Source organism: Vicugna pacos, chromosome 29 (genome assembly GCF_048564905.1).
Source record: "Vicugna pacos chromosome 29, VicPac4, whole genome shotgun sequence".
NCBI lineage: Eukaryota > Metazoa > Chordata > Mammalia > Artiodactyla > Camelidae > Vicugna > Vicugna pacos.
Genome location: NC_133015.1, coordinates 26,636,500 through 26,662,938, shown reverse-complemented (window position 1 = coordinate 26,662,938; position 26,439 = coordinate 26,636,500). Strand labels below are relative to the sequence as shown.

At 42.9% G+C, this 26,439-nt stretch overlaps 1 protein-coding gene across 3 annotated transcripts in view; it reads left to right on the top strand.

Annotated features, from left to right (window-relative positions):
- SPIDR (scaffold protein involved in DNA repair) overlaps positions 1-26,439 on the top strand; it is a 258,183-nt gene that overhangs the window by 156,319 nt on the left and 75,425 nt on the right. For all 3 annotated transcript variants that reach the window (XM_072951649.1, XM_072951648.1, XM_072951650.1), the window contains exons 9-10: positions 4,682-4,877; positions 6,236-6,447. In XM_072951649.1, the coding sequence (XP_072807750.1) occupies positions 4,682-4,877; positions 6,236-6,447 (408 nt within the window). The remainder of the gene's footprint in view (positions 1-4,681; positions 4,878-6,235; positions 6,448-26,439) is intronic.

Here is a 26,439-nt window from a genome sequence, read left to right as displayed (position 1 = left end):
CAGTGAAAATCATCTGGCGTCTAAGTGACAGAACTGAGACTTGAACCCAAATCTCTTGACTTCACTTTCCTGTTCTACCCGCTGTACCAAACTGCTTCTCTGAACACAATTTTTGTACCTAGAAAGAAGCGTGGAATGGTGTACTGCAAGTTTCTAAAAAAAATGTGTTACTTACCCACTTGACTTGTGACACTGAGGATGAGATGTGAGGGAGGCTCTGTTAACTAAGTCAAGTGAGGAAAATTGTTGGTCAGATTGTAATTTTCTGTGCATCATTTCAGCTGTGAGTCCAGAGATGTTAGGTAGAATTTTTATCTCCTTTGTCCTGCTGCATGGGGTGAGAGCTTTATTGTTAATTCGGAGAGAAAAAGCAAGGTCTTCCAAGTCAACAAGTTAAAGCATTAACATCCCATAGCTCTCTAGACGTGATGGACCCAGAGGAGGAAGAGCTGCTTTTCTACAGGTTCTGGCAAAGCCAGAAAGCTCCCTGAGACGCTTCCTGCCATTTAGGCCAAGTCCTCACAGTGAAACAGGTGTTTTGTAGCTGAAAAGGGTGAACTTGAGAGGCATGCTAGGCACTTGAGTAAAGTTAGGAAGGTGTAATAGTCATGTGTGTTTTCTAGAGTAGTAATCCTCAAAGTGTGGTGGTGGGACCTGCAGTATCACCTTGGAACCTGTTACAAGTGCAAATGAGGCAGCACCACCCCAGACCTACTGAATCAGAAACTCTGGGCGTGGGGCCCAACAGTCTGTGTTTTAACAAGCCTGTGATTCTGATTCATGCTAAAGTTTGAAAATTTCTGTTCTGGAGTCACACTAGGAGATAAAAGACTGTAAGATAAAGATTTAAGATTGGCCTGGAAAAAAGTAGTGCTGGCAATATGTAAATACGTTAGATTTTTACCTAAATGTTAAGGAGATGCTTGTAACAGTGCGGAATGATCCTTGAAGACAGAGACCAGTCATAACTGACACTAAGGCATCTGGTTCCTGTCTGTACTGTGCACTGCACTGTGAACGCATATATTTGGCTCTGTTGTAAAGATTTCTATTACTCATTTTCAAGAAACTGAATTGACTAGAACAGGTGTAACCCTTTACCAGAAACCGCATGTATAGGAAGCCCAGGCATAACATTGTGCTGTTACCTAGTGGAACATGCTTCAGTGGGACAGAGTAGCTGAAAGATGACAGCCTGCTTCTGAGTGCTAGACTCCAGCCAGCTCAGTAGAGATGGTACTGTCATGGGATAAATCCAGAGTCAGAGACTGGTAGACAAGTGAAGAACTGGGATGCTGAGGACGAGATAGGATGAGGGCATGCCGACTCTCAGCTAGTTGGGCGGGTTGGATGGGTGGGTGTGTGGAAGATAAATAACTCGGGAGGGAGAGAGGGAGGAAGACATGACAGAATTGGGATGCTGAGGGAGGGAAGGGATGGGGAACATGTTGACTCTTACTAGTTGGGTCGGGTTGGGCATATTTGAATTAGTCACAGGAAGTGATTTTTGCTTAGTTTATCCAAGTAATAAGGCAGTTCATTAATAAAGAAAGGATTATTTTAAGTTCTTATTTATATCTATTAAATAGTGCATTTTCATTGTGGGAAAAAGACACAGTAATACAAAGAAGAAAATGAAAAATTACCTATATATAATCTTTCATGTAGGGATAAATTGCTTAATTTTTTGGTGCAGTTCATTCCAGCACTTTTTCCCTGTGAGAATATTATGTTAATAATATACAGTCCTACCATCTTGGGGTCTCATAGTTCACATAGGCCTGAGTCTGTTTCTCAAATTCAACAATATAGCAAGAGCTCCACCCACAATGTTATTAAATACATTTTTTTGAATTAGGATTTTTAGTGCTTTCATTTGTATAGCTGTTGCATGATTTACTTTTCTAATTTCTGTTAGAAGTTAGATTCTTTTGTGTATTTCATTTAATAAATGAGTGTGACTAATATTTTTATGTGTAAGTGTTTTTGTCCACATCTCTGATCATCTCACTGGTCTGGGGCAATGACTTTGTTGAGTAAAAGTGTATGAACATTTTTAAGACCTTTAATTACCCAGTTGTGTACAGAGGTGAATGTACTACCGTGAACCCAGAGAAAACTAAATTTTTCCAAGATACCCTGTGTTGCGTTGGAAAAATTATTAACCTCTAGAAATTTTAGAAATTGCTAGTATTTTAGGTACTATTTTAAACAAAAGCTAGCGTGTACTCCAAGCATTGTAGTTACGTGTCTCTGTGTGTGGACTGTATGTTTGAATATAGGTGTCTAATCTCACAGTAACAGCACTCGGTAGGCACCATCTCCCTTACAGACGTGAAGAAGTTATAGCTCAGGACACTGAAGTAGTTTGATGGAGACAAAGCATACAGTAGGGAGCAGAGCTTAAATCCCAGCCCGGATAAGCCTGACTTCAGACCCTGCTACTCCTCCTGCTTGTTCACCCTATTTGCATTTTCTGTTAAGTTTCGGCAGAATTTTTGTTACTGAATAAAAGTATGGGATTTGTGCCTTGAAAATAAAGTTTAAAACCACTGCCAGAAATGTGGTGGTTCTTTCTTTAAATTGCTGTTTCCAGTGACTTGTTCCTCAAAAAAGGAAGTGGTCAGGTCAGAGACTTACACTTGTCTAGGGAGTTACACTTCTGGTTTATAGAGGAAATTCTCGTATTTTATACTATCCCATGAATTCATCTTTAATGTATTTTATGGTCCATTTTGAAACAGAAATAAACTGTTCCTCCATGTTGGGTTTATTTGGATAAAAAGGAAATTGCAGGAAGCCTACTCTGGGAATTTAGAAATAGCACACACAATTATGAATGTAATATAATTATATGTTTTATATACAGATATCAATATATCCCATTACTGTTCTCATTTATAACACGATTGTGTTAAATAGTTCCTCTGCATACATTTAGAACCATGTCAGACGGTGTTATTCTTGCTTTAACTCCAAATATAATTTCAAAAATTCAACAAGAGTAGGAAACCCCATTGTGTTTACCTGTATCTATTTTTATTTCTTCCTTCGTCCTTCTCACAGATCTTGAGGTTCTGTTCATTGGGTTTTGATCTGTTTTTCTTTATTGTTTGTATCTGGTGATTTCTGTTCGTTTAGTCCACCTTCTTCAAGTTCACTGATTCTTTTCTCTGCCCCCTTCATTCTGCTGTTGAATCCAGCCAATGAGTTTTTTATTTCAGTAATTTTATTTCTTTGTTCTATTTTTTCCATTAAAAAAAAAAAATCTGTGTCTTTGCCCAGACCTGATATTTCTTTGCTGAGACTTCTGTTCTTTCATTTGTCTTAAGTGCTCCTGTAATTGCTCACTAAAGTGTATTTGTAATGGCTGCTTTTAAATCTTTGTCAGATAATCCTGACATCTGTGTCTTCTCAACATTGTTATCTATTCATTGTTGTTGTTTTTTTTCATTCAGGAGAGATCTTCCTTGTTTCTCACTACAACAAGAGATTTTAGAGGGCAGCCTGTGCAAGTTGGGTGTTATGAGATGAGATTCTGGATCTTATTTATCTGAACCAATGTTAGTGGCTTTGTCTGACGCTGCTTTGAGAAGGGAAGTGTAGGGGCTGCGGCTTGCTAGCATCTGGTGGAGGGGATTCGCCTTCTTACTGCTCCCCGCATGGTGGGAAGGCGGAGGAGGGTGTGGAGTGGCTTTGGTGCTGCTGGGCAGTGGCAAAAGTCCAGGCTTTGCCAGGCCTGCTCCATCTCTACCTCAGGGGGTGGGGAGTGAAGGAGTTGGGTCCCTCAGTGTGACGGAGTGTGTGAGGCGACAGTCCTAGCACCCAGTCCACCTGCACTCCCACCAGCCCGCCTGGGCTGCAGAGACTCCTCGTCACCCTGTCAAGGGGGGTGGGATACCTGGGGCCCCCTTGCCCTTTGCTGGCATATGTGGCAGAGGGTCACGGTTTTTGTGATGTTTGCTGAGAGTACACCAGTGATATCCTAGAAGTTTTGTGTCTCACTGGGTTCCCCCATCCCTGTCTCTGGTTGGAGACTGAGCTCTCGGGCGTTTTTGTCTGCACCCATGCTGTTTCCAGGGTGCAAGGAGAAAACCTGGGGAATATGCCACTGTGTGTGGCTTGGGTCCTGGCCGATCAGCTTCCTCCCTCCCCTCCCAGCTTCGCCTTCCATTTCGCCCATCAGTTGTGCTAACGGGAGAAGTGGGATGGGAGTCCCTGGTCTTTCTTCATGTTAAGCAACACTACCTGTGTGAGGAATGAGCATCAGACAGTCTGAGAGGGACCAGGAGGACGTGATCTGTTCTATCTCTCCTTGGACGTGGGACGTTTGAGTGACATGTCCGCTGGACAACGAGGGGGAGTTGGCGTCGTGTTCTCTGAAAGGCGAGGTCGTGAAGTGTCTGAGGGTCTTCCTAGTCAATAACATTTTCTTTGGTGCCGGGCAGCTCTGTGCTCACCCTGCACATCCCCCTGTGCCCCCAGCTGGGGCCCTGCTGTTCCTCCGTACCCACTCCTGACTCACGGAGCCAGACACCCCGACGGTGAGAGCGCGGCAGTCACTGGGGGTGATTGGTTGTATCCACACCAGCGAGTCGTTGCCTTTTGCGTCTGTAACTCGGTGGGAGCCTGAGGCATCCAGCATTGCAAATAAACTGTTGTGCTTCTTTCCCTTTTCCAGGCAAAAGCTTATTGTCCCAAATGGAAGCTGCCCTGTTATTCTGAATACCTATTTCTGTCAGAAGGTTGTTGCTAAAGAAGATTCAAAAACAGCACGTGAAGCACACGGTCGGGACACACCCCTTCCAAAAAGAAGCATCACTTTGGCTCAGACATTTAAATTTAAGAGCCTAACAAGTAACTCACCTGAAAGCCAGGTAAACTATCATCGACTTACAGGGTTTTTTTGCTTTGTAATAATATTGTGTTTAAAGACTATTATTTTATAGAGGTGTTCACCTATGGCCCCTCCAAATATTCAGTAAATATATATGTCCTCTTTATTCTAACTCATTAAAATATAAGGTTTCTTTTTTTTCCTGTTTTCGTAATTCCCTAAGAATTTTTTATTTATTAAAAAAAATCATGTTTTTCTTTTTCATGACATCTGTGTCCCTTGCGGTAAAAGGAGCTGCATAAACTTGAGGTTATACAGTGGAGATTGCTTTTTGGAATTTTACTGGCCCTGAGCTGTGATCATCTGCCAGGATGAACTTGGGGAACCACTCAGCCTCCCTTGCACGGGCGCGGAGGGCACTGCCGGGACTGCTGCAGGCTCTGCGTGCCTGTGACTCCAGTGCACCCGCCTGGGTCCCTGAGTGCCTGGGGCAGCTCTGAAGGGCACCCTGGCCCTGACCAGTGGCGTGAGGAAATAAGGAACTCTTCCTCTTTTGTGCGTGTGGATTAAGAGGAAGCTGCTTTGACTATCAGAGGAAAGGTCTGGAGGATTGTATGAGAAGGAGGGCTCGGTAATCAGTTTCATTAACAGAGGTAGAAACGCTTCAAAGTGCTCCCCTGCCTCAAAATGCAGTTTTAAACAGCCATGTGATACTCAGTTCACGAGCTATGTCTTTGGCCCCTGTCAGCGACAGGGAGGCTGCCATGTAGCTAAATGGTTGAATGTGGACTTTGGAACTGGGCGCCCACTTTCTGCGGGGGGCCTTGGGCAGGATACTCAGTTCCTCTGTCTCACCGTGCTCATCTGGAGAACAGTGGTAATGATACCGGCCGCCTCCATGGCTGTGAGCATAGACATGTTGTTGTGTGGGCACAGCACACACAGAAAGTGCTGGGACGTAGCAGCCCAGCACGCAAGGTGCTGTCACCTCACAAAGACACTTCTGGACGGAGCAGTGTTTCTTAGTCACACGCGCCAGTGGAGTGCTGGCTCGAGACTGTACATGGTGGGCTCTTCACCGTAACCCTGGTCCTTCTTTTATGTTGTTTACTTTGTCCCATCGGGATGACGTCCTCATAAAACAAGGTGTTTTAGTAACAGGACTTCCTGTGTATTTTCAAAGACCTGAGATGGTCTGTGCATCTGCTATCCCCTGGGCTCCCCTGGGCTTGTGCTCGCTGAGCCTCTGCTGCAGACATGAGGTCGCGCTGTGTGCTTCGTATTCTCATCTGTCCCCGGGGCCTGTGCAGTCAGAGAGGATAACACGGAAGCGTAATTACTGGGTGTCCCTGGCTAAATGAGTCAGACTGGAATTGTTCCCTTTGCCTGTCTTGCCAGGTAACATGTGGTGGTCTCTTGGCTGAGGGCACAGGAGAAGCAGAGCAGCACGTCCCCACCCGAGCGCCCCTGAGGGATTCTCTGCTGGATGCGGTCGAGAGCCAAGGAGCTGCCACCTGGTCAGGTGCTGGGGTCCGAGTCGTGGTGCAGAGAGTTTACTCTCTTCCCTGCAGGTGTCAGCAGGCAGGTGGCGAAGACCCGCCCGGAGCTGGGTGAGTGACAGGCTCCAGTGGAGAAATTGGAAGGCTCTTCTCTGGGCAGTTTCTTGGCCACATTTGCCATGTACACAGGTCATTTTTGTTTGGTTGCTTTTTCTCTTGCATCAAAATTTGGGACACAGTATATGACAGAGGATTTTGTCCGTTTATTTATTTATATAAAAAAATCCTACTAAAAAGTTTGTCACGTTCACTTTACCTTTAATGGTTCGTGTTACTGGAAGTAACGGCTGGTGGAGTTCTCAAGAAGCTGAGGCACGGCTGCACTCCTGGAAGACTGCTGCAGTGCTTGTCGTTTTGCGTCTCAGAGGCCTGAGTACGTACGTGGCCCTGGGAGTGCTGAGTCTGCATCAGCGCTCCTGGCAGGACTTCTGCAGGGACGAGGACGCTGCCTCCTGCCCTGACACTGAGGTGGTCGCTGACCACAGAGGAAATACGGCCGGTGGGCCGAGGAACTACGTTTTAAATTTGATTTGACTTGATTTTAATAATTTAATTTTAAGTAGCCCCCCATGGACAGTGGCTCCCTTGGTGGACAGTGCAGCTGGATGGCCAGAGAGCAAGAGCCAAACCTCTGGTCCTGGGTACCTTGCTCCAGCAGGTTGTGGGAGTGGCACCTTTTCTACTCAGATTTAGGCCCTTCCTGATTTTATGTGTTTTCAAATTGCTGTGGACAAATAGCGTTGACTGAGAGTTTATCTGCGTCAAAGGGTATGAGGTTCTCTTTCTAAGTTAAGTTGCCCTTGAAGCAGTAGGACTGATTATAAGAGACTGGAGGTACCAGTTCATTGGACAGTCCCTTTTCTGTCTCCCATTAAGAAAACACAGGTTAAGGAAATAATTCACAATCCTCCTCCCGTTTGGTGCCTCTGATGCTGGTCAGGAGGAGGACGGGACACCCCACCGTGTTAGTCATGAATCCTCCAGGGAAGAGCAGTTTACTTTAAAGTACTGTGAATTTCACAAGCTCCCCCTCAGGTGTAGAGCTAGAGAATGTTTCGTTTGGAGTTACAGAAAACGTTTACTTTTATTTTGTTTGGAATGTGTGTGTGTGAGAAACCATTGTATCAGTGTCTAGGTTTTTAACATATCTTGTAGTAGTGGACCAGTTTTTTGCAGGACTTAAATTTGTGGTCAGTCTAAACAGAATTACCTGGGACTTTAGAGGTTAGACAGGTTTTGTCTTAGGTTCTTTGTGGTCCGTGACCATGTTAGGCTTCAGAGAAGGGGTCTGGAGTGGGCAGGGCTGCACCAGCGACAGGCTCAGGATGGAGCCGACGAGAGGCTGTCGCCCGGCTCCTGTTTCACTTGTGAGCAAAGAGAAGAAATTGGAGGGTGATCTGTGGCCACAGTCGCACATGAGTGCTCTGGGTTTGTGCCTTAGAAACCCCAGGCGCGTCGGGTGAGACTGCTCACAGCAGGCTGGCGGCAGGCTGGGCGCGAATCTCAGAAAAAAGAAAACAGCCTTCAGCTACTCGGACATAACAAGTGCACTTCTTGTTGCCCATGTGAGGTTGAAAATGGGCTGGAGGACATTCATCCCAGTTCACGGATAAGGACGCTGGGCCTCAAAGAGGTTCTTGCCTGCTGACGTTGTGCAGGTGGACAAAAGGAAAACTAATGAGATATAGAATCCCCAAATGACAGGGTTGTGGAGAATATTGGGGGCCAAAAGAAAGGGGAGGAAATTGACTTAGAACCAAGTTGTGTTCAGATTACAGCTGATCTGGGGGTCAAGTCATCCTGGAAAGCCAGCCATGAGGAGCTGAGTGGACTGTGCAGAAAAGTAATTTCTGTGGCCTTGGGTTTGAGGATAAGGCTTCTAGGATGCCTTTTGGGTACAAAAAGGTCTTATTGTGTAACTGATCAGTAGTTTTGTCTAGATCACTTTGCTATAGTAATTGTCAGGCTGTCCATTGACAAGTCCTATTCAGACAGAAGTAGCGTCATGCTTAGCTCTCTGCGGCATCTCTGCTGGTGTGTGTGAGGCGTGTCTGTGGAAAGCACTTGGCGCATGTGTCCTGCCATGGCCCTGCACGTGCAACACAGCAGGGAGGAAGCACCATCAGGGGACTGGGGCGTGTCGCCTGGAATAGCCTTTTCTACTTGCGTTGCGATTCCTGCCCGTTGGTAGCTTTGGGTGATGGGGCCTGGGGGAGGCTGCCATCCCCTGCGTTACCTGCTTGGCCCCAAAGAACTTTCTAACCATCAGTGAACTGAAGAGTACTCTGCTTATTGTATGTTTTTCCTCAAGAGCCAGAAGATACCATGTTGGAATAAATGAAGGCTTGTACAAAGAGAAAGAACTCTGTCTTACGAGACTCTTGCCACAGTGACCCTCTGCTCCTGCCCAGGCCGGGCCTGATGGTTCCTGATGAAGCACCGCAGTTGAGTTTTATGTCTCACTTGGCACCTTGAGCAAACTGTCTCAGTCTGTTTGATGAGATCAGTAAAGGCTCATCTTCCGACAGCAGACAGCCCAATTTTTGTTAGCTTTGAAGTTAAAGGAAATTTATTTGAAGCCTGCCTGGCCTGAAAGAGGGTCAGATAGATTCTGTCAAAAAGCTCATGTCGTCTGAGCCATGAAATCCTATCAAAAATATACTTTAGATTTCAGAAATATAATATTTTAGAGTCTCCTGTCCATTGTTCTGGGTGACTTTCTTTAACTCAAGCTATTAAAGAAGACGTTTCTACTTGGTTTCTTCTTAAGATGTTGTAGGTCAGAGTAACAAACACAAACGTAAGTTTTATAAATCAGCTAAAATCAAAGATAACAAAACACCAATCCGGAAGATGCTCCCTAAACTTAACCAAGCAAGGCGGTCTGCTCAGAGCCAGAACTCACTTCTATCTGGACCCACTGCTGTTGGGTGAGTATTAAACACCTGTGTGACTAATAAGACCACAGGCCTTCTTAACCCAAAGGGAGCACTGGTCTTGGGGATAATTTATAGTGGAGGAAAATGAGGCAAAGAAAATTAAGTGGGTCCCTGGTGACTCTCTCCCCGAAGCAGCAGAGTCTGCACTGAACGGCCTTGCTCCCAGTCCACAGCAGTTGCCTGAAATGCTGCCTTCCTCCCTCCCCTTCTGAAATCTTCACTTCCTTTCTTCTGGAGATATTTGACTTTGGTTCAAATGTTTAATTTCCTCCCTCAAGAGATGCACGTTCTTTCTAGCCTGTCATTGCAGAAACATTTGTTATGGGAGAGTTAGTCTTTTGTGAGGGCATTGTATTCCTAGAACTTGCTTAGTGGGCATGTGTTTGGACAAAACCTTTCCTTTTTAACTATCTTCTAGTTATCTTGCATTTTAGTTTTATGGAAATTCCTTGAGCTGAACTCAGGGAAAAGGCACATTTTCCTTTCTCTGTTACCTTGATGCTTTGTTCTCTCTTTTCATCTTTTGACCCTTCCTTCAGTCTATAGTCTTATATTTCTTCCTCTTTTCACTCAGGGAAAAAAAAACCCACCGTTGTTCTGGGCCGGGTTCTGGGTCTGCCTGGGTGGCGAAGCCAGGCACCGTCCTGTACTTGTGGAGTGCGGTCTGCTGAGGGTGTCCCACACAAAACAGTTAAACACAAGCATATTTGTGATTCGATGGGTGTGAGTTGGGTGGAAAGCGATGAAGGAGAATGTGTGCGGCAGGGGGAGCCTCGAGAAAGGTCCCCGACAGGAGGGAGAAGGCAGTGCCATCAGAGTGCATGGGCCAGTCAGGGGCCCAGAGGCAGGGTGGCCATAGCCTCAGAGGCCATGTGCAGGAGCTGCAGTGTTTGCCAAGGAAGCCCACTGACCCCAAGGACAGTTTACCTGTTAGGCAGACAGCTTTAGCTGTGGGGTGGCAAATGTTGTGAAAAGAGGGTGGAGAGACCCAGGAGAGGCTGCTGCCATGGTCTAGGGCAGTTCAGCTCCTGAATCTCACGTGGCACCACGGGGAAACAGAATGCCTTTGAGGTGTGCAATGACTTGATAAAGGATGGGGAGGGGAATAAAGTAGAAAGGAAATACTGAAAATGGCCCTCAGTGTGATCACTTGGTTGAATGATGGGCCATTTACTGAGATGAAGAAAACTGGTTTGGAGGGAGGCTTGAGAATTCAGTTTGGGGCATGTTCAGTTTGAGATTCCTATGAAACATCCAAAAAGAGCTGTCAGATGAAAAGTTCGGATATACAAATCTCACATTCAGAGTAGGATTTTAGGGTGGAGATAACTGGGAGTTTTCAGGTACAGCTGGCTGGTAGGTATATTTGTACGTGCATTCATTTTGTGGGCTAGCTGATTCGAATAGCTTATATTTGTCCATGGTGCTAAGCTCTGGAAACCCTGGAGGGCGTGTAGTGAGAGGCAGATGCCTCCTGCTCCTCCTCCCTATTCCCCTTCAGAGCTGTTCTGTCACAGCTAGAAACTGTCCAAGCGAGGGCAACGGATGAGACCATGTTAGGGAAATAGCAGACAAAAAGGAAAGAAGGAAAGTAGCATCAAGATCTAAGATCCTGTAGCATTGGGAGAGCGAGCAGGAGAGGGGAGAGCGAGCTAGTGACATAGCGGTGCTAGTGGCAGGGGCCCAGGATGGTGGGACTTCGCCATGTGGGAGAGGATGGCTAAGCATGGTGCCGCAAAGATGCCTAGAAGACGAAGACTGAAACCTTGTGACGTTCCTGGGTGTCTGCACAGGTGGTGCTGGGGCGGAGGTGGGAGTTGGTTGGCCAGGCTGGAAGAGTGAGTGGGCGGCGGGGAGCGTAGACAGGTTTTGGCAGCACAGCGGAGCTGCAGTGCAGGCATTCTGTCTCTTGCTTCCAACACAGGGACCATTTTCCTTTTGAAAATGCATTGAGGTTGAGGCCGGCAGTCATGGAAACAGCAAAAGGCCTGGAATCAGACTAGTCTTAGTTCAACTGCTGATTCCACCACTTCGCAGGAAGACTTGGGGCAAATTATGTTCCCTTATTTGTGAAATTGGAATTACACTACCTTCTGTAATCAGGTTCATGATGAGGATTAAATGAGATCACGTATGTAAAACATTTACCTTGATGCTGCCCGTATACCAGTAGCACTCGACAGAGGGCAGCTCACGTGCTCTTTAAACGCAAGCGCGAATATTTCAGAATTGTGAGATACTGATAAGCAACATTGTACAGTAATAGAAACCTAAAATAAGTGAAGACAAGACATCAGATTATGAGTCAGCATGTGTGTGAGCTTGGGGTCTGCTGTCTGGCTGTGGGGAAGCTTGACTGCAGTGGTCTTCAAGCTTTGGCCAACCTCACCCCACTTGTCAGCAAATTGATGCTCATTTGCTTTAGGAAACAAGCATTTCTGTACATTCATATGTGAGCTGTGACCACTGGGCTGTAGAAGTTTGTCTGTAAGAAACACATTTCAAACCGCGGCCCCAGTGCTGCATCCAGTATTGGATGGTGCTGATAACTACAGCTGGTCTAGTTTGTGTTTATCAGAGCAGTTAAATACATCCCAGACTTCTGACGGTGTAAATGAAGAATGAGGAACTAGCAGGTAGTGGGTGGGATGATTAGAGGCCTTGGTGTGTGTTTGGACAGGGGAGAACGACTCCTGTCTCCAGCCCGCTGGGTCCCTGAAAAGAAGGTCCTCAGCTGTGTGCTCACCAGCCACCACTCCACCTCTTATGAACTTTTCTCTTTCTTCCTGTTACCTGGTTGGTTGAGGTGCTGGACTCAGGTCTCTTTTTCCATGTTTCAAGATGGAGTGGCAGGCGTCTTCCTGCTGGACGGTGAGGCATATGTGTCAGTGGTGAGAGCTTGGAGGGTGACTGAGCCCTTGCTCCTCCTTTCTGTCCACCACACCCTACCAGTCTGGGCAGTGATTGCATCCATTGACCTACTTAGCATCACATTTTCATACGATTCTTCTTGTTATTTGTTCTTTATTTCTGAGTGAGTTTCTCTTCTTCATGTTGTAGAAAAGTTGGAATCACTTTTCTTAAGTGTTTGAGAATTTTCATCGTGTTGCAAAGATATTATAAGAGCAGGACATCATTTTTCTAACGTCCTCATAAATGATGTCATAGTCCATTTCTTCCTTAGGTTTTTCTTACCTGTGCTCGCTCAGTAAATTCCCTCTTAATCATTAGCTCTGCATTTGTGAGTCTTAAATAAACCCTTTAATCTTAGTTTCCTGGCTCGTAACTTTTGCTTTTTTCCTCTCTAAAACTCTTGGTGGTCCTTCCCTCTATTCTTCTCAGTTCTGCCTATTACTGGTAGTTCTTCTAATTAACATCCAGATAGTTGGTATTCTTTGCCATTCCTCCGGTTCCCATTGTGAATCACTGTGAAGAGTGAAACAGTATCAAGCGCATGGATCACAGGTCTGGTCCTTGCTGCTCTTCAGCGCGCACACGAAGAGATGCAGGTGTGGGCCTCGACTGAAAAGAAGCTGAGGGGGTCTGTCTTATTTCTGCCCCTCTTCTCACATGCCATAGCTATTCACCCTCTTAAAGTGTACAGTTCGACAGTTTTTATTATATTTACCAGGTTGTGCAGTCACAGCCATATGCTAATATTAGACCATTTTGTGACCTCAGAAAGGAACCCCATACCAGATGCCTGCCACTCCCCTTCTCCCAGCCACAGCCACCGCTAATCTGCCATCTGTCTTTGTGCATTTGACTGCTTTGGGCTTTCGCGTAAATGGAGCCATACAATGTGTGGTCTCTTGTGACTGTCTTCTTTCACTTGGTTTAGTATTTTCAGGGTTCATCCCTGTGGTGATATGTATCATATTTAATTTCTTTTTATGACAATGATTTCATTGTATGGAGGGACAATATTTAGTTTACTTATTAGTTGATGAACATCTAGTTGTTTCTACTTTGGACTAATCGGAATAGTTCTGCTATGAACATCTGTGTACAGGATTGTTCTGTGGGTGTAATTTTTCAGTTTTATTGAATATGTATCTAGGAGTGGGATTGCTGGGTCATATGGTAACTTTCATTCTTTGAGGAATTAAACTGTTTTCCAAAGAAACTGCACTGTTTTGTGTATGAGGGATTGAGTTTCTCCGCATCCTCATTAGCACTTAGGATTGTGTTTTTTATTCTAGTCATCCTAGGGGTTATGAAGTGGCATCTCATTGTGTCTTTGATTTACATTTCCTTAAGGATTAATGATGTTGAACAGCTTTTCATGTGCTTCTTGGCCATTTGTATACTTTGGGGGATGCCTGTCTAAATCCTTTGCCCATTTTCTTAATTGGATTATTTGTCCTTTTTTGTTGAATTATAAGAGTTCTTTTTTTTTTTTGTATACAAGTCTCTTATCATGTATATAATTTGCAGATATTTTCTCCCATTCTGTGGGTGTTTTTTTTTCACTTTTTTAATAGTGTCCTTTGAAACATAAAAGTTCGTAATTTTGATGGTGTCCAGTTTTTCTTTTTGCTTGTTTGGTTGCTTGTGCTTTTGATGTTTTGGTGCTGTATCTAAGAAATGTTGCCCAATCCAAAGTTATGAAGGTTTTACTCATGAACTTTCTCCTGAGTGTTTCACAGTTTTCACTCTTACATTTGGGTCTGTGATCCATTTGAGTAATTTTTGTGTACAGTGTGAGGTGGGGGGTCCAGCCTCATGCTTTTACATGTGTGTATCCAGGTGTCCCAGTTTGCTAAAAAGACGGTTGTTTCTCTGTGGAATTTTCTTGGAACCCTTGTCAGAAATCAATTTGCCATAAATACAAGTGTTTTTAGACTCTGGGTTCTTGTCCGTTGCTCTATATGCATGTCTTTTACCAGCACCACAATGATCTTAATTACTGCAACTTTATAGTAGATCAGGGAGTGTCAGTCCTTTAACTTTATTTTTCAAGATTATGTTGGGAATTCTGGGTCTCTTATATTTACATATGAATTTTAGAATCAGCTTGTTAATTTTTATGTCTTTTGCAGTGAACCAGTTGGGTTTTTGATAGAGGTTATATTGAATCTGTATGTCAATTTGAAGAGAATTACCATCTTATCAATATTTAGTCTTTCGGTCCATAAACATGGGATGTCTTTTCATTTAATTAGATCTTTGACTTATTTCAGCAGTGATTTTGTATAGTTTTCAGTCTCCAAGTCTTGCACTTATTTTGTTAAATTTATGCCTAAGTATTTCCTTTTTTATGCTGTTATAAATGGAATTGGTTCCTTAATTTCACTTCAGATTGTTTATTGCTAATGTATAGATATGCAAGTGGCTTTATATATTGACCTATATTCTGAAGTCTTGTTGAGTTCGATTATTAGCTCTCGTAGTTTTTTAGTGGAGTCCTTAGGATTTTTTGTAAAATCATGTAATTTTTTGAATGAAGATTGTTTTACTTCATTTCCAATCTGGAGGTATCTTATTTCTTTGTCTTTCTTAATTGCCCTTGAAGTTCTCTTAATTCTCTTAAGGCAGAAAAATAGAAATGCTTATTTGATGCTGTGGTGCATGAACAGTCGCTCATCTTCCTACTCACTTTCCTCAGTGTCGTGAAGTCCTGCGCAGACTTCATTACCCAATCTTATGCCACTTGCCCTGTGAAGTCTCCTGGAAATAGTCTCTTCCTCAGTATGGTAGAATGGGAAAAACAAATGCTGGAAAGCAGATAAACGTTGGTTTGAATTTGAACTCTGCCACGTATTAGCTATATTTTCTTGGTTAAAGATAGCCGGGTGGGTGGGTGGATGGATGGATGGATGGATGGATGGATAGATTGTCTTGACTCTCTTCATTTTCATAACGGCCCCATGCAGTTAGTACCCTTACTATCAGCCTTGTATGGTGGTTTTGAAGATTAAATATGATAATATTTATAAAATACATGTCACCAAGTAGACAGCCTTAACACTTTCTATAACATAACTATTATAGTCCTTTGTATTGTAGTCAGGTATAGAGGTGTCAGTCTTCACTGAAAGGCTGTAAAACTTGCAGGTAAGGATTATGAGGGTTAGTATTTATTACTGCATCTTCTTCAAATATTGTGTCTACTGTATATGTCCCTAAATGTATTTCAGTAGCCATATCTCTTTTTGGCATTTGTGATAGTTTGTCTTTGTGTATCATCTCTTCCTTCAGGATGGCAGAAAATGGGTTTGTTTTCCTACCCTTTATCTCATTTTATTGGCCTCATGTCAGGTAACAACTAGCTGGTTGAAATTTTAAATGCTTTGGTGTAGAATCAGAGCTGTAGATATTTGAAAGTAGTTATGTTCATGTTCTGTAAACACTGTAATACCAACCTGCTTGGTTTGATCCAGTTCATATTTGCAGCTAACATGTGCCTTGAACACATCTTCCTAATGAGCTTACTGATGGTATCAGACAGCAACAAGAGCTCCTGTGTTTGTTCTGTTTTACATATAAAACCAGTGCACACTTGAAGGAAAAAATCAAAAGCAACAACAGCCGTGATCTGAATACAGACAATTTTGAAAATAAAATCTTTGTAACATTATGAAGATTCATAGCCAGGCGACTATGGTATGTGTATCCATAGTTCTAAGTTTGCATCTTAATCTGGCCTTGGTGATTCTCCAGCGCCTGTTTGTTATCCATCAAGAATGGTTTCAAGGTGGCCCTATATAAAAGGCATGGAATTGTCTGCCTGTTCCTGACTTCCTTCCCCTGGAAACTTTTGTCCCTAAAAGAGGTTGGAGACCTCTAATAGTCTGCACTCTGCCTTCCCATGCCTGCAGCTGTGATCTGGAGAGGTGTTGTGGTCACACCAGAACTTTCCCGTGAGCCAGACCACAGCTCTGGAACATGTGCTCTGAGAGCACAGCGCAGGGCAGAGCGGTGGGGGACCGTCTGCAGGGGCAGCCACATTGCAGGCACAGCCCCACGGGTCTCTACAGCTGGACACACAGACGGTGAGAGCATGTGTGACACCCAGAGCCGGACGCACAGATGGTGAGATCGTGTGTGACACCCAGCTTGATTTCCGAGGGAGCTGGGTTGCCCAGCCTGTTGCCCCCTTTCTCCCTGTCTGCCTCTGTTGCGGGACCTCTTCTGCCCTGCCTCTCAGCCGCTACTGGGACCCAGAGCTCTTGGGGTGGCCAGCTAGCAGTCCTGGTTGGCTCACCCTTGTTGTGCTCACATCTTGGCCTTGCAGTTCTGATTAGCTTGAATCTAATCCTCCCCATGTGCCGCAGAGAACTACAGCAAATGTACCCTCCAAAGCCATTCTTCAGAAGAGAGAGACACTGTGATACTTGAACAGGGACTCTCGTTCTTCCCGCCCTGTCAGCCTGGCAGTGGTATAAATACACCTCATGTTTATCTGCACAGATGCAAAAAGGGTATGACAAGGTACAGGGGTATCTAGACAGGTGCCTAACAGTGAGAATAACGTCCAGGTCCTGTGCATTCACTGGTACTTGTCAGCGCTTCAATCAGCCCGTTCATTTGTTTGAAATTTCACTTCTCCCTTTTAACCATCTGAGGTCAGGACTGTGACTCCCCTGGTTTTGGTGCAGGACCTTGAGGGTGGTGGACACGTAACAGAATGTGTGGACGGGGAAGGAGTGGCAAGTGGGAAGCTGAGGGGTGGTGTGAGGCTGTGTCGCCTCTTCACTCAGGACCGGCCCGGCCACATGTGTGGTCACTCCTCTGCGGAGACCGGCAGGGAGGCTGAGAGGCAGGAATCACCAGGAGCACTCTGCTCTGGAACGACAGAAGATGAGCATCCACCCGGGTGCTGGGTGGATGTACAGGAGCAGAAGAGGGGCCTCTTGGGAGGTGGCAAGGGAGGAAGAAGAGCTGCTCTAGAGTGAGGGTATTTATAAGGAGAAAAAAGAATCCAGTTGAGAATGACTGAAGGGGTTTAAAGCATTAGTTACAATTAATGCAGAATTAAGAGAAATCAAGAAAAAAATCAGTCAGCCACAGGTAGAAGATGAAAGGATGAAAACATTTAACCCAAAAAGAAACTTAATTACCTGAGGAGGAAGCTCAGAATTAAAGAAAGAAGGTCTGAGTTGTGCAGGGAAGCGGGTAGGGAGGCTCCCAGATCTGGAGTAGCTCTGGCGGTCTCAGAGCTGCTCTGGGGGTCCTGGCTGTGTGCTGGCCTGTCCTTCCTCTCCTGCTGAGGACTCTTGAGTGCGGGGGTCAGAAGCTCTTGCAGGAGGGAACAGGCAGAGAAGACCAGACTGTGTTTGTACGTCGAGGGTGTAAGAGAAGAGTGAAGTAAAGGTCAGGGTCTCCCAGTGTCTCACCACTTACACAGACATTTGGGAAAAACAGAGGTGACTTAGGCAGCCCTGCATCAGGAGCCTTGGCACACCGATGCACTGTAGTAACACAGTCTGTGCAGGAAACCCACAGACATTCCTGAAGTCCTGTCTTTCTGTGAGCTGTAGAAAAGTGGAAAACTGCAGTGACAGCAAAGATACCAGTAAATCTTACTGTTAAATATCTTTAAAGCAAGTAATTATAGTTTTTATTCTGCTCATTAATGCATCATCTGCTCTTCAGGAAAGACTAGAATGAGATTCCCTGAAATGATGTACTTTGCACAAGGGTTGCTGTATTCTTGGTAGCAAGTGTCATTCATCATGGTGGATTGTCTGCCAATGTACCTTTATATTTAAGTTTTGAATTTCTTCCAGGTGCTTCCTGAAGAAGAGTGTCTGGTGTCTGTTTTGGGGTGGCTGGAAGGTGGGGGAGAGTCTGGCCCAAGGATTGCAGGACAGCGATGAAGCCCCATTCCAGGGGCTCTGTGCCTTTCTCCCTGGCCGTGCTGCAGGCTTCTGCTTGGAGAGAGCACGCTCTGAACTTCCAGTGCAGACAGCACAGAGAATGCGCACTTGCACAGGGACATTCACAAGTGCGCCTATGAATAGACTTCCTGGACGTGTGCATGAGGAGAGGCTATTCCCTGTCACTACCTGGGGAGGAACTGGACGTGGGGGCCGGTTCCCTGAATGTCTGTTAGAACATGTGGATTTTGGGTGCACACATCACCTTTTCTTTAAAACTTTTTTTTAAATTGAGGTGAAATGCGCATAGCATAAAATTAACCATTTTATGGTGCATAGGTCTGGTATTTAGCATATTCACAGTGTTGTGTAGCCACCACTTGTGTTTGGATCCAGCATATTTTCTGCACCCACTAATAGTCCCCCGTAAACCTCCCCGCCCCCGCCAGCCCCTGGTCACCACGAGTCTGCTTTCTGGACATCTTATGTAAGTGGACCATACGGTGTGTGGGCTTTTGTGTCTCGTGTCTCACTCAGCATCACGTCTTCAGTTAGTCCATGTTGGGGCCTTTCTATTTATGGCTGAATAATATTCTGTAGTATAGATGTATCAAATTTTGTTTATCCTTTCATCAGCTGATGGACATTTGGGTTGTTTCCACTTTGAGGCTGTTATGAATAATGCTACTGTGAACATCTTTCTAGAAGTCCTTCTATGGATGCATGTTTTCATTTCTCTTGGGTGTATTCTCAGGAGTAGAGTTGGTGGGTTATATGGTAATTCTATGTTTAACTTTTTGAGGAACCACCAGAATATTTTCTGCAGCACATGAACCATTTTATAGTCTTTCCAGCTATGTATGTGGGCTCCAGTTTCTCCACATCTTCACCAACACTTGTTACTTCTTTCCTTCTTTTACTAACAACTATTGTAAGTGGTTAAGAGATATTTTTACTTCTTCCTTTCCAATTTATTTGTCATTTGTTTCTTGTTTTCACGTTGCGGGCAGAATTTCCCCCAACGGTAAGTGGAAGTAGCAAGAGAAACATCTTGATCTTGCTCCTGTTCATAGGGGGAACGTTCATCTTTCACGATTGAGTCCGGTGTTAGCTGTGGGCTTTTCATATGTGCCCTTTGTCAGGTTGAAGAAGTGCCCTTCTGTTCCTAGTTTGTTGAGCGTTTTTATAATGAAAGAGTGTTGGGTTTTGTCAAATGCTTTTTCTGCATAGCCTAGTCCCACCTTTTTTGAATTATACGTCATATGTTCAGAATCAGAGAATAACTAACGTGGCGATTCTTAGTAGAGAATGTGTTGTAACCACATTGCTAAAATAATTGCTTTGAACCATCAGGTTATAGAACTAGTTCAATTCTACTTGATCCTTCTTTGCAGTAATATTCTCTGTAATGAGAATTTACAAACATGTACTTATCTTTAGTTTTTTTAAAATTGATTTTAATAAACCTTTTAATTTAGGATAGTTTTAGATTTACAAAGACAATGTGGAGAGCTTCCGTTTACTCCATACCCAGTTTCTCCTATTTTTTTTATTGAGGTAGAGTTGATTTACAATATTAAACATGTTTCAGGTGTGTTTCCCCTATTTTTGACATATTATACTATTATGATACACAATTGTTGAACCAATATTGATACTATTATTCTTAACTGAGACTTATGCTTTATTCAGATTTCCTCAGATTTTCCCTAATGTCCTTTTTCTGTTCCAGGATCCCATCCCTGGGCCACGTTACATTTAGTTGTTATGTCGTCTGAGGCTACTCTAGGCTGTCAATTTCATAGATATTCTTTGTTTTTGGTGACCTTGCCAGTTTTGAGGATAACTGGCTAGGTATTTTGTGGAAGATCCCTTAGTTTGTGTTTTTCTGACATTTAGACACGGGTTTGAAGAGGCAGGTGGCAAGGTGAGGGCCGTTTCCACCACGTCACACCGGGGGTGCTTCCTTTTGACCCGCCCTGCCCGTGCTGTTGTTGAGCTCGATTACTGGCTGAGGTCATGCTTATCCGCTTCTACACTATACAGTTAGTTTCTAAAAAATCAATTTATATTTGCACTCTTGTTTGGTAATATCCCGGGGTCAAAGCTGGACCCACACTATTACTCCCTTGGTACCTAAGAGAGTCTGAAGCTAGAGCTTTTGTGACTTTTACAAGCTCAGAGCCAAATTGCCAAGTTGTCTCTGAAGTTATTTATTATTGGTGTGCACATCCACATTGCAAGTACAGGGTTGAGGGGTGAGGAGAGCATTGAAAGACCCACTGTCTCCCTTTGGTAGGGTCCGGTGGACGCAGTAGGCCTGTGTCCACACAGGGGTGAACAGCAAGGCAGACAGAGGTTGTGTTCAGTGCACAGACCCCATCTCACACCTTCTGCAGCCCGTCACCCTGCAGTGCAAAAAGTAGCATCAGCAGGAGAGAAAACAGAGCCCCTGTCGTAAAGTAACCACATGCTCCGAAGTCACCTACACACCCAGACTGGGCCTGGGCAATACTGGATGCCATGTCGGAGCAGGAGACACTAAGGTGAGTGTCAGGCCTGTGTCCGGGCATCTGTGCATACACTCTCGGGGCCAGGAAGCTGCGAGGTTGACATAGGCAGAGCCTTGCCCTGGTCCTCGGAAACTGTGACATCTTCAGGGTGCACGATGTCCTCAGAGACTCCCTTTAGGCCACAGTGGACCTTAATGTAAAAGTTGAGTGTGTGGGGTGAGGACCTCTGACGGCAAGAGATCACCACAGAGTTACAGGCTTTCATATTGTGGTTCGTGTTTGCATCAGAATCCCTCCCATATGTCTTTTCTAGTTGATTTGTCCAGCTGGGCATTCTTTAAAATTAATAATATATCTTCCTTTTCTTTATCTTCTACAGAAGTGTAGCTATCACTGATGTTCTTTCTCGTCATCCAGTTCGCCCAGAACAACTTAGCTGCTCTTACTCAGTCTTAAAGGAAAACCAAACTGAATGTATCAAAATCTTAACCACTTGTACTGTTTTTTTTCCTTCTGGTGCATAAACTCAAACTATAATAAAATACTGCCAGGGATGGTAGGCTGCACAGTGAACATTTTCTCAATTTTAGCAGGAGTTAATTTTTCTTTATATAGCTGCATTTTTAATAATTTAATTTTATAAATATAAACTCTCAAAAATGTTAGTATTTTGTTTTGATGTAAACATAAGATAAATGTGTTACTTTTTCATAATTACCTGTGAAGCTATTTATTACTCTACACAGGTGTTACTTTTTTTTTTAATCCATACATGTTGTTTTGTATAAGATTTTTTTTACAAAATAGGTGCTGTTTAACACTTTGAGGTAAGAGCAACTAAGTGAATGACTTTAAAAGTAATGGGTATTATGTAATCCATTGGTCTTCAGCTTCATTTATGAGGACTTACAATTTAGTTTAGGAGCCATCTCAGTGTCAAAAGTGGAGTACTGTGCTGTCATTTAAAAATAAGGAGTGTGGATGCTCTTCCTGTATTAATATGGAATGATCTTCAGAGTGTACTGTTAAGACAAATGAACCAAGTCCAAAACAATATACAAAATGTACTACCATTTGGTTAAAGCGTTTGGGGATGCATTATGCATTTAAGTGCTTTATATGCATAAACTGTCTCTGGAAGACCCACAAGGAGGGGTAACTTTAGTTGTCCAGGAGGATAACTGGGTGGTCCAGAAAGGAAGGAGAGGTTTGAATTTGAACTGTGTGAATGTGTTATCTATTTTAAAATAAACCCTTGTGATAAATTATCTAAAACAAAAGTGAGGGCCAGCTTTAGGTGTTGTTAATGGTTGAACCTCACTTTCATTTCTTCTTAATCATGGAGTCAACTCTGTGTGCTCTAAGACACACTCATGCAGATGGCTCTGAATATTTCTTTCCAGGCAGTAGTAGTATTCAGCTTTGGTTTGGTTAATTTGTGTTTCTGGGTTTCCATGTCTTTTAATACAAATGTTACAGAATCATGGAGTCTTGAGAGTTGGATTGGCCCTGAGTTACCAGTAGTGGCTCATTGACTTGTTGATGTAGTCTCGGCTGCAGTGGGTTTGCACGATCTGGGGGCAGACACACTGCCTGCCCCAGCCATTCATGCACTTGAGGTCCTCACACCAACAAAGATCTCTCCTATCTTGAACCTAAATCTGTCTTACTAGATCTTCTAACCCTTGGAACTGGTGGTTCCTCTCAGGGTTGTGTGGTCTTGATCTATCTGCTTTTTTACATGGCAGCCCTAAATATGCATTTACACACAAAGTACCTGCTTCTCATCATAATCGTACTTGTTCTTCTGCTTTGGAGCCTGCCAAGTTGCTGGTGAGCTTCTCTGTCCTTGCCTTTGGAGTTGATTTTTTGGACCCAAATGCAACACCTTATATTTATATTTCTCTTTGTTAAATTGCATTTTGGCAGATTCAGCCCATGAACTGATTTATTGTTTTAATCCTGATTCTGTCATCTAAAAATTGCATTATTTCTCCCCTACTTTCTTTTTTAAGACTTTTTTTTTAAGAGAAGTTTCAGGTTTACAACAAAATTGGAAGGTACAGAGATTTCCCATGTACCTCTTTCCCCACACACATATAGCCTCTCCCATATTGACATCATTCACCAGAATGATACCTTTTTTTTAAAATCAGGAACGAACCTACATTGACACATCATAGTCACCCAAAGTCCATAGTTTACATTGGGGTCCACCCTTGGTGATGTACATTCTGTGGCTTTAAACAAAAGTAAAATGATGTATATCCATCATTATGATATACAGAATACTTTCACTGGTCTAAATATCCTCTGTGCTCTATCTCCTCTGCCACACTCCTGACAACCACAGTCTTTTGCTGTCTTCACAGTTTTGCCTTTTCCAGAATGCCACATACAGTCTGCCCCTCTGTATCTGTGGGATGTGGAACCCATATACAGGGGCCAGCTCTACCATGTCATCTTACATGAGAGACCTGAGCATCTGCAGATTTCGGTATCTGTGGGGGTCCTGAAACTAAGGGACAAATGTAATTGGATTCAGACAGTATGTACCCTTTTCAGATTGGATTCTTTCATTTAGTCATATGCATTTAAGGTTCCTCTATGTCTTTTCATGGCTGAATGGTTTCTTTTTAGCACTGAATAATATTCCATTGTCTGGATGTGCCAGTTTATCCATTCACCGACTGGAGGATGTCTTGGTTGCTTCCAGGTTTTAGTAATTATGAATAAAGCTGCTATAAACATTCATGTGTAATCGTCCAGCTTTGTTGTTCTTCAATATTTTGTTGGCTATTCTAGGTCTTTTGCATGTATATATAAACTTTAGAGTCAATTTGTCAACATCCACAAAATAACTTGCCAGGATTTTAATTGTGATTGCATTGAATCTATAGATCAAGTTGAAAAAAACTGGCATCTTGACAAAACTGAGCCTTGCTGTCCCTGAACATGGAATATCTCTCGTTTTATGTATTTCTTTGATTTTACTCATCAGAAATGTGTAGTTTTCTTCATGTAGATCTTGTAATAAATTACTATACCTAAGAATACCTAAGCATATCTAAGTATTTCATCTTGGGGGTGTTAACGTAAATGGTATGGTATTTTTAATTTTAAATTATACTTATTATTGGTATATAGGAAAGCAATTGACTTCTGCATATTAACCTTGTATCCTGCAACCTTGCTATAATCATTTATTAGTTCCAGGAGTTTTTTGGAACTTTTACATAGATGATCATGTCATCTGCAAACAAAGACAGTTTTATGTGTTCCTTCGCAATCTGTATACCGTTTACTTCCTTCTCTTATGTTATTGCATTAGCAAGTACTTCCAGTATAATGTTGAAAAGGAGTGGTGAGAAGGGACACCCTTGCCTTTTACCTGTTCTTAGTGGGAAAGCTTCTAGCTTCTCATTGTTGAATATGACTTCAGCCGTAGGTTTTTTGTATAGTCTTCATCAGCTTGTAAAGTTTCCCTCTATTCCTAGTTTACTAAGAGTTTTTAGCATGAGTAGGTGTTAAATTTTGTCAAATACTTAGCCTACATGTGTTGATATGATCATGTGATTATTCTTTTTTAGTTGTGATGTATTACATAAATTGACCTTCAAATGTTGAAACAGCTTTGCATAACTGGGATAAATCCCACTTGGTGATGGTATAGAATTCCTTTTACACATTGTTGGTTTGATTTGCTAATATTTTGTTGAGGATTTATGCATCTTAGAATCATGGTGGTTCGTAGTTTTCCTTTTTTGTACTATCTTTGTCTGGTTTTGGTATGAGGGTAATACTGGCCTCATAGAATAAGATAGGAAGCACTCCCGCTGCTTCTACCCTCTGAGAAAGATTATAGCCAGTTGATATAATTTCTTCCTTAAATGTTTGGTTAAATTCACCAGTGAACCCATCTGAGCCTGGTGCTTTCTGTTTTGGAAGATGGTTTTTTTTTTTTTACATTTTTTTATTGAGTTATAGTCATTTTACAATGTTGTGTCAAATTCCAGCGTAGAGCACAATTTTTCAGTTATACATGAACATATATATATATATTCATTGTCACATTTTTTTCTCTGTGAGCTACCATAAGATCTTGTATATATTTCCCTGTGTTATACAGTATAATCTTATTTATCTATTCTACATTTTGAAATTCCAGTCTGTCTTTTCCCACCCCCCCTCCTTGGCAACCACAAGTTTCTTTCTATGTCTATGAGTCTGTCTCTGTTTTGTATTTATGTTTAGTTTTGGTTTGGTTTTTTTTTTAGATTCCACATACGAGAGATCTCATATGGTATTTTTCTTTCTCTTTCTGGCTTACTTCACTTAGAATGACATTCTCCAGTAGCATCCATGTTGCTGCAAATGACATTACATTGTCGGTTTTTATGGCTGAAGAGTATTCCACTTATATTCCATATAAATATACCACCTCTTCTTTATCCAGTCCTCTGTTGATGGACATTTAGGCTGCTTCCATGTCTTGGCTATTGTAAATAGTGCTGCTATGAACATTGGGGTGCAGGTGTCATTTTGAAGTAGGGTTCCTTCTGGATATATGCCCAGGAGTGGGATTCCTGGGTCATATGGTAAGTCTGTTCCTAGTCTTTTGAGGAATCTCCATACTGTTTTCCACAGTGGCTGCACCAAACTGCATTTGTTTTGGAAGATGATTAATTATTAATTCAATGTCTTTAATAGACACAGGCTTATTCAGGTTATCTATTTCTTCTTGTGTGAGTTTGTGTTTTTTATGATTGGTCCATATCATCTAGGTTATCAAATTTTAGGGCACAGAGTTGTTTATAGTATTCCTTTAGTATCCTTTTAATGTCCATGGGATCTGTAGTGATGTCCCCTCTTTCATTTCTGATATTAGTAATTTGGGTCCTCTTTTTTTCTTGTTAGCCTGGCTAGAGGCTTATAGATTTTATTGATCTTTTCAAATGACCAGTTTTTGGTTTCACTGGTTTTTCTCTTTTGATTTCCTGCTTTCAATTCTATTGATTTCTCCTCTAATCCTTATTATTTCTTTCTTTCTGCTTGCTTTGGATTTACTTTGCTCTTCTTTTTCTAATTTCCTAAGGTGGAAACTTAGATTACTGATTTTAGATGATTCTTCTTTTCTTATATATGCATTCAATTGTATAAATTTCCCTCTAAGTACTGTTTTTGCTACATCCTAAACATTTTGATTAGTTGTGTTTCCATTTTCATTTATTTAAACATTTTTAAAAATTCTCATGAGATTTCTTCTGAGTCATGTATTACATAAAGTTAGTCTTTAGTCTTTATGTATTTGAGAATTTTTTGTCATTCTGTTATTGAATTCTAGTTTAGTTCCGCTGAAAGCAAACATTGTGTGGTTTCTGTTCTTTCAAACACCTTCAGATGTGTCCTAGGGCCCAGACTGGGCTCTGTCTTGGTGAATGTTCCTTGTGAACTTGAAAAGAGTGTGTCCTCTGCTGCTGTTGAATGAAGTGGTCTGCAGATGCCAGTTACATCCAGTCGATTGATAGCGCATTGAGTTCAACTGTGACCTTGCTGGCTTTCTGCCCTTTCTGAGAGAAGGGGTGGTGAAGGGTCCAGCCGTGATCGTGGATTCATCTGTCTCTCTTTGCAGCCCTGCTTCTGTTTCATGGAGCTTGATGCGCTGTTGTTGGGCACATACATGTTAAGGATTGCTGTGTCTTGGGGAACTGACGCCTTTGTCATTAGGTAACGTCCTTCTTTATCCATAATAACTTTCCTTACTTTGAA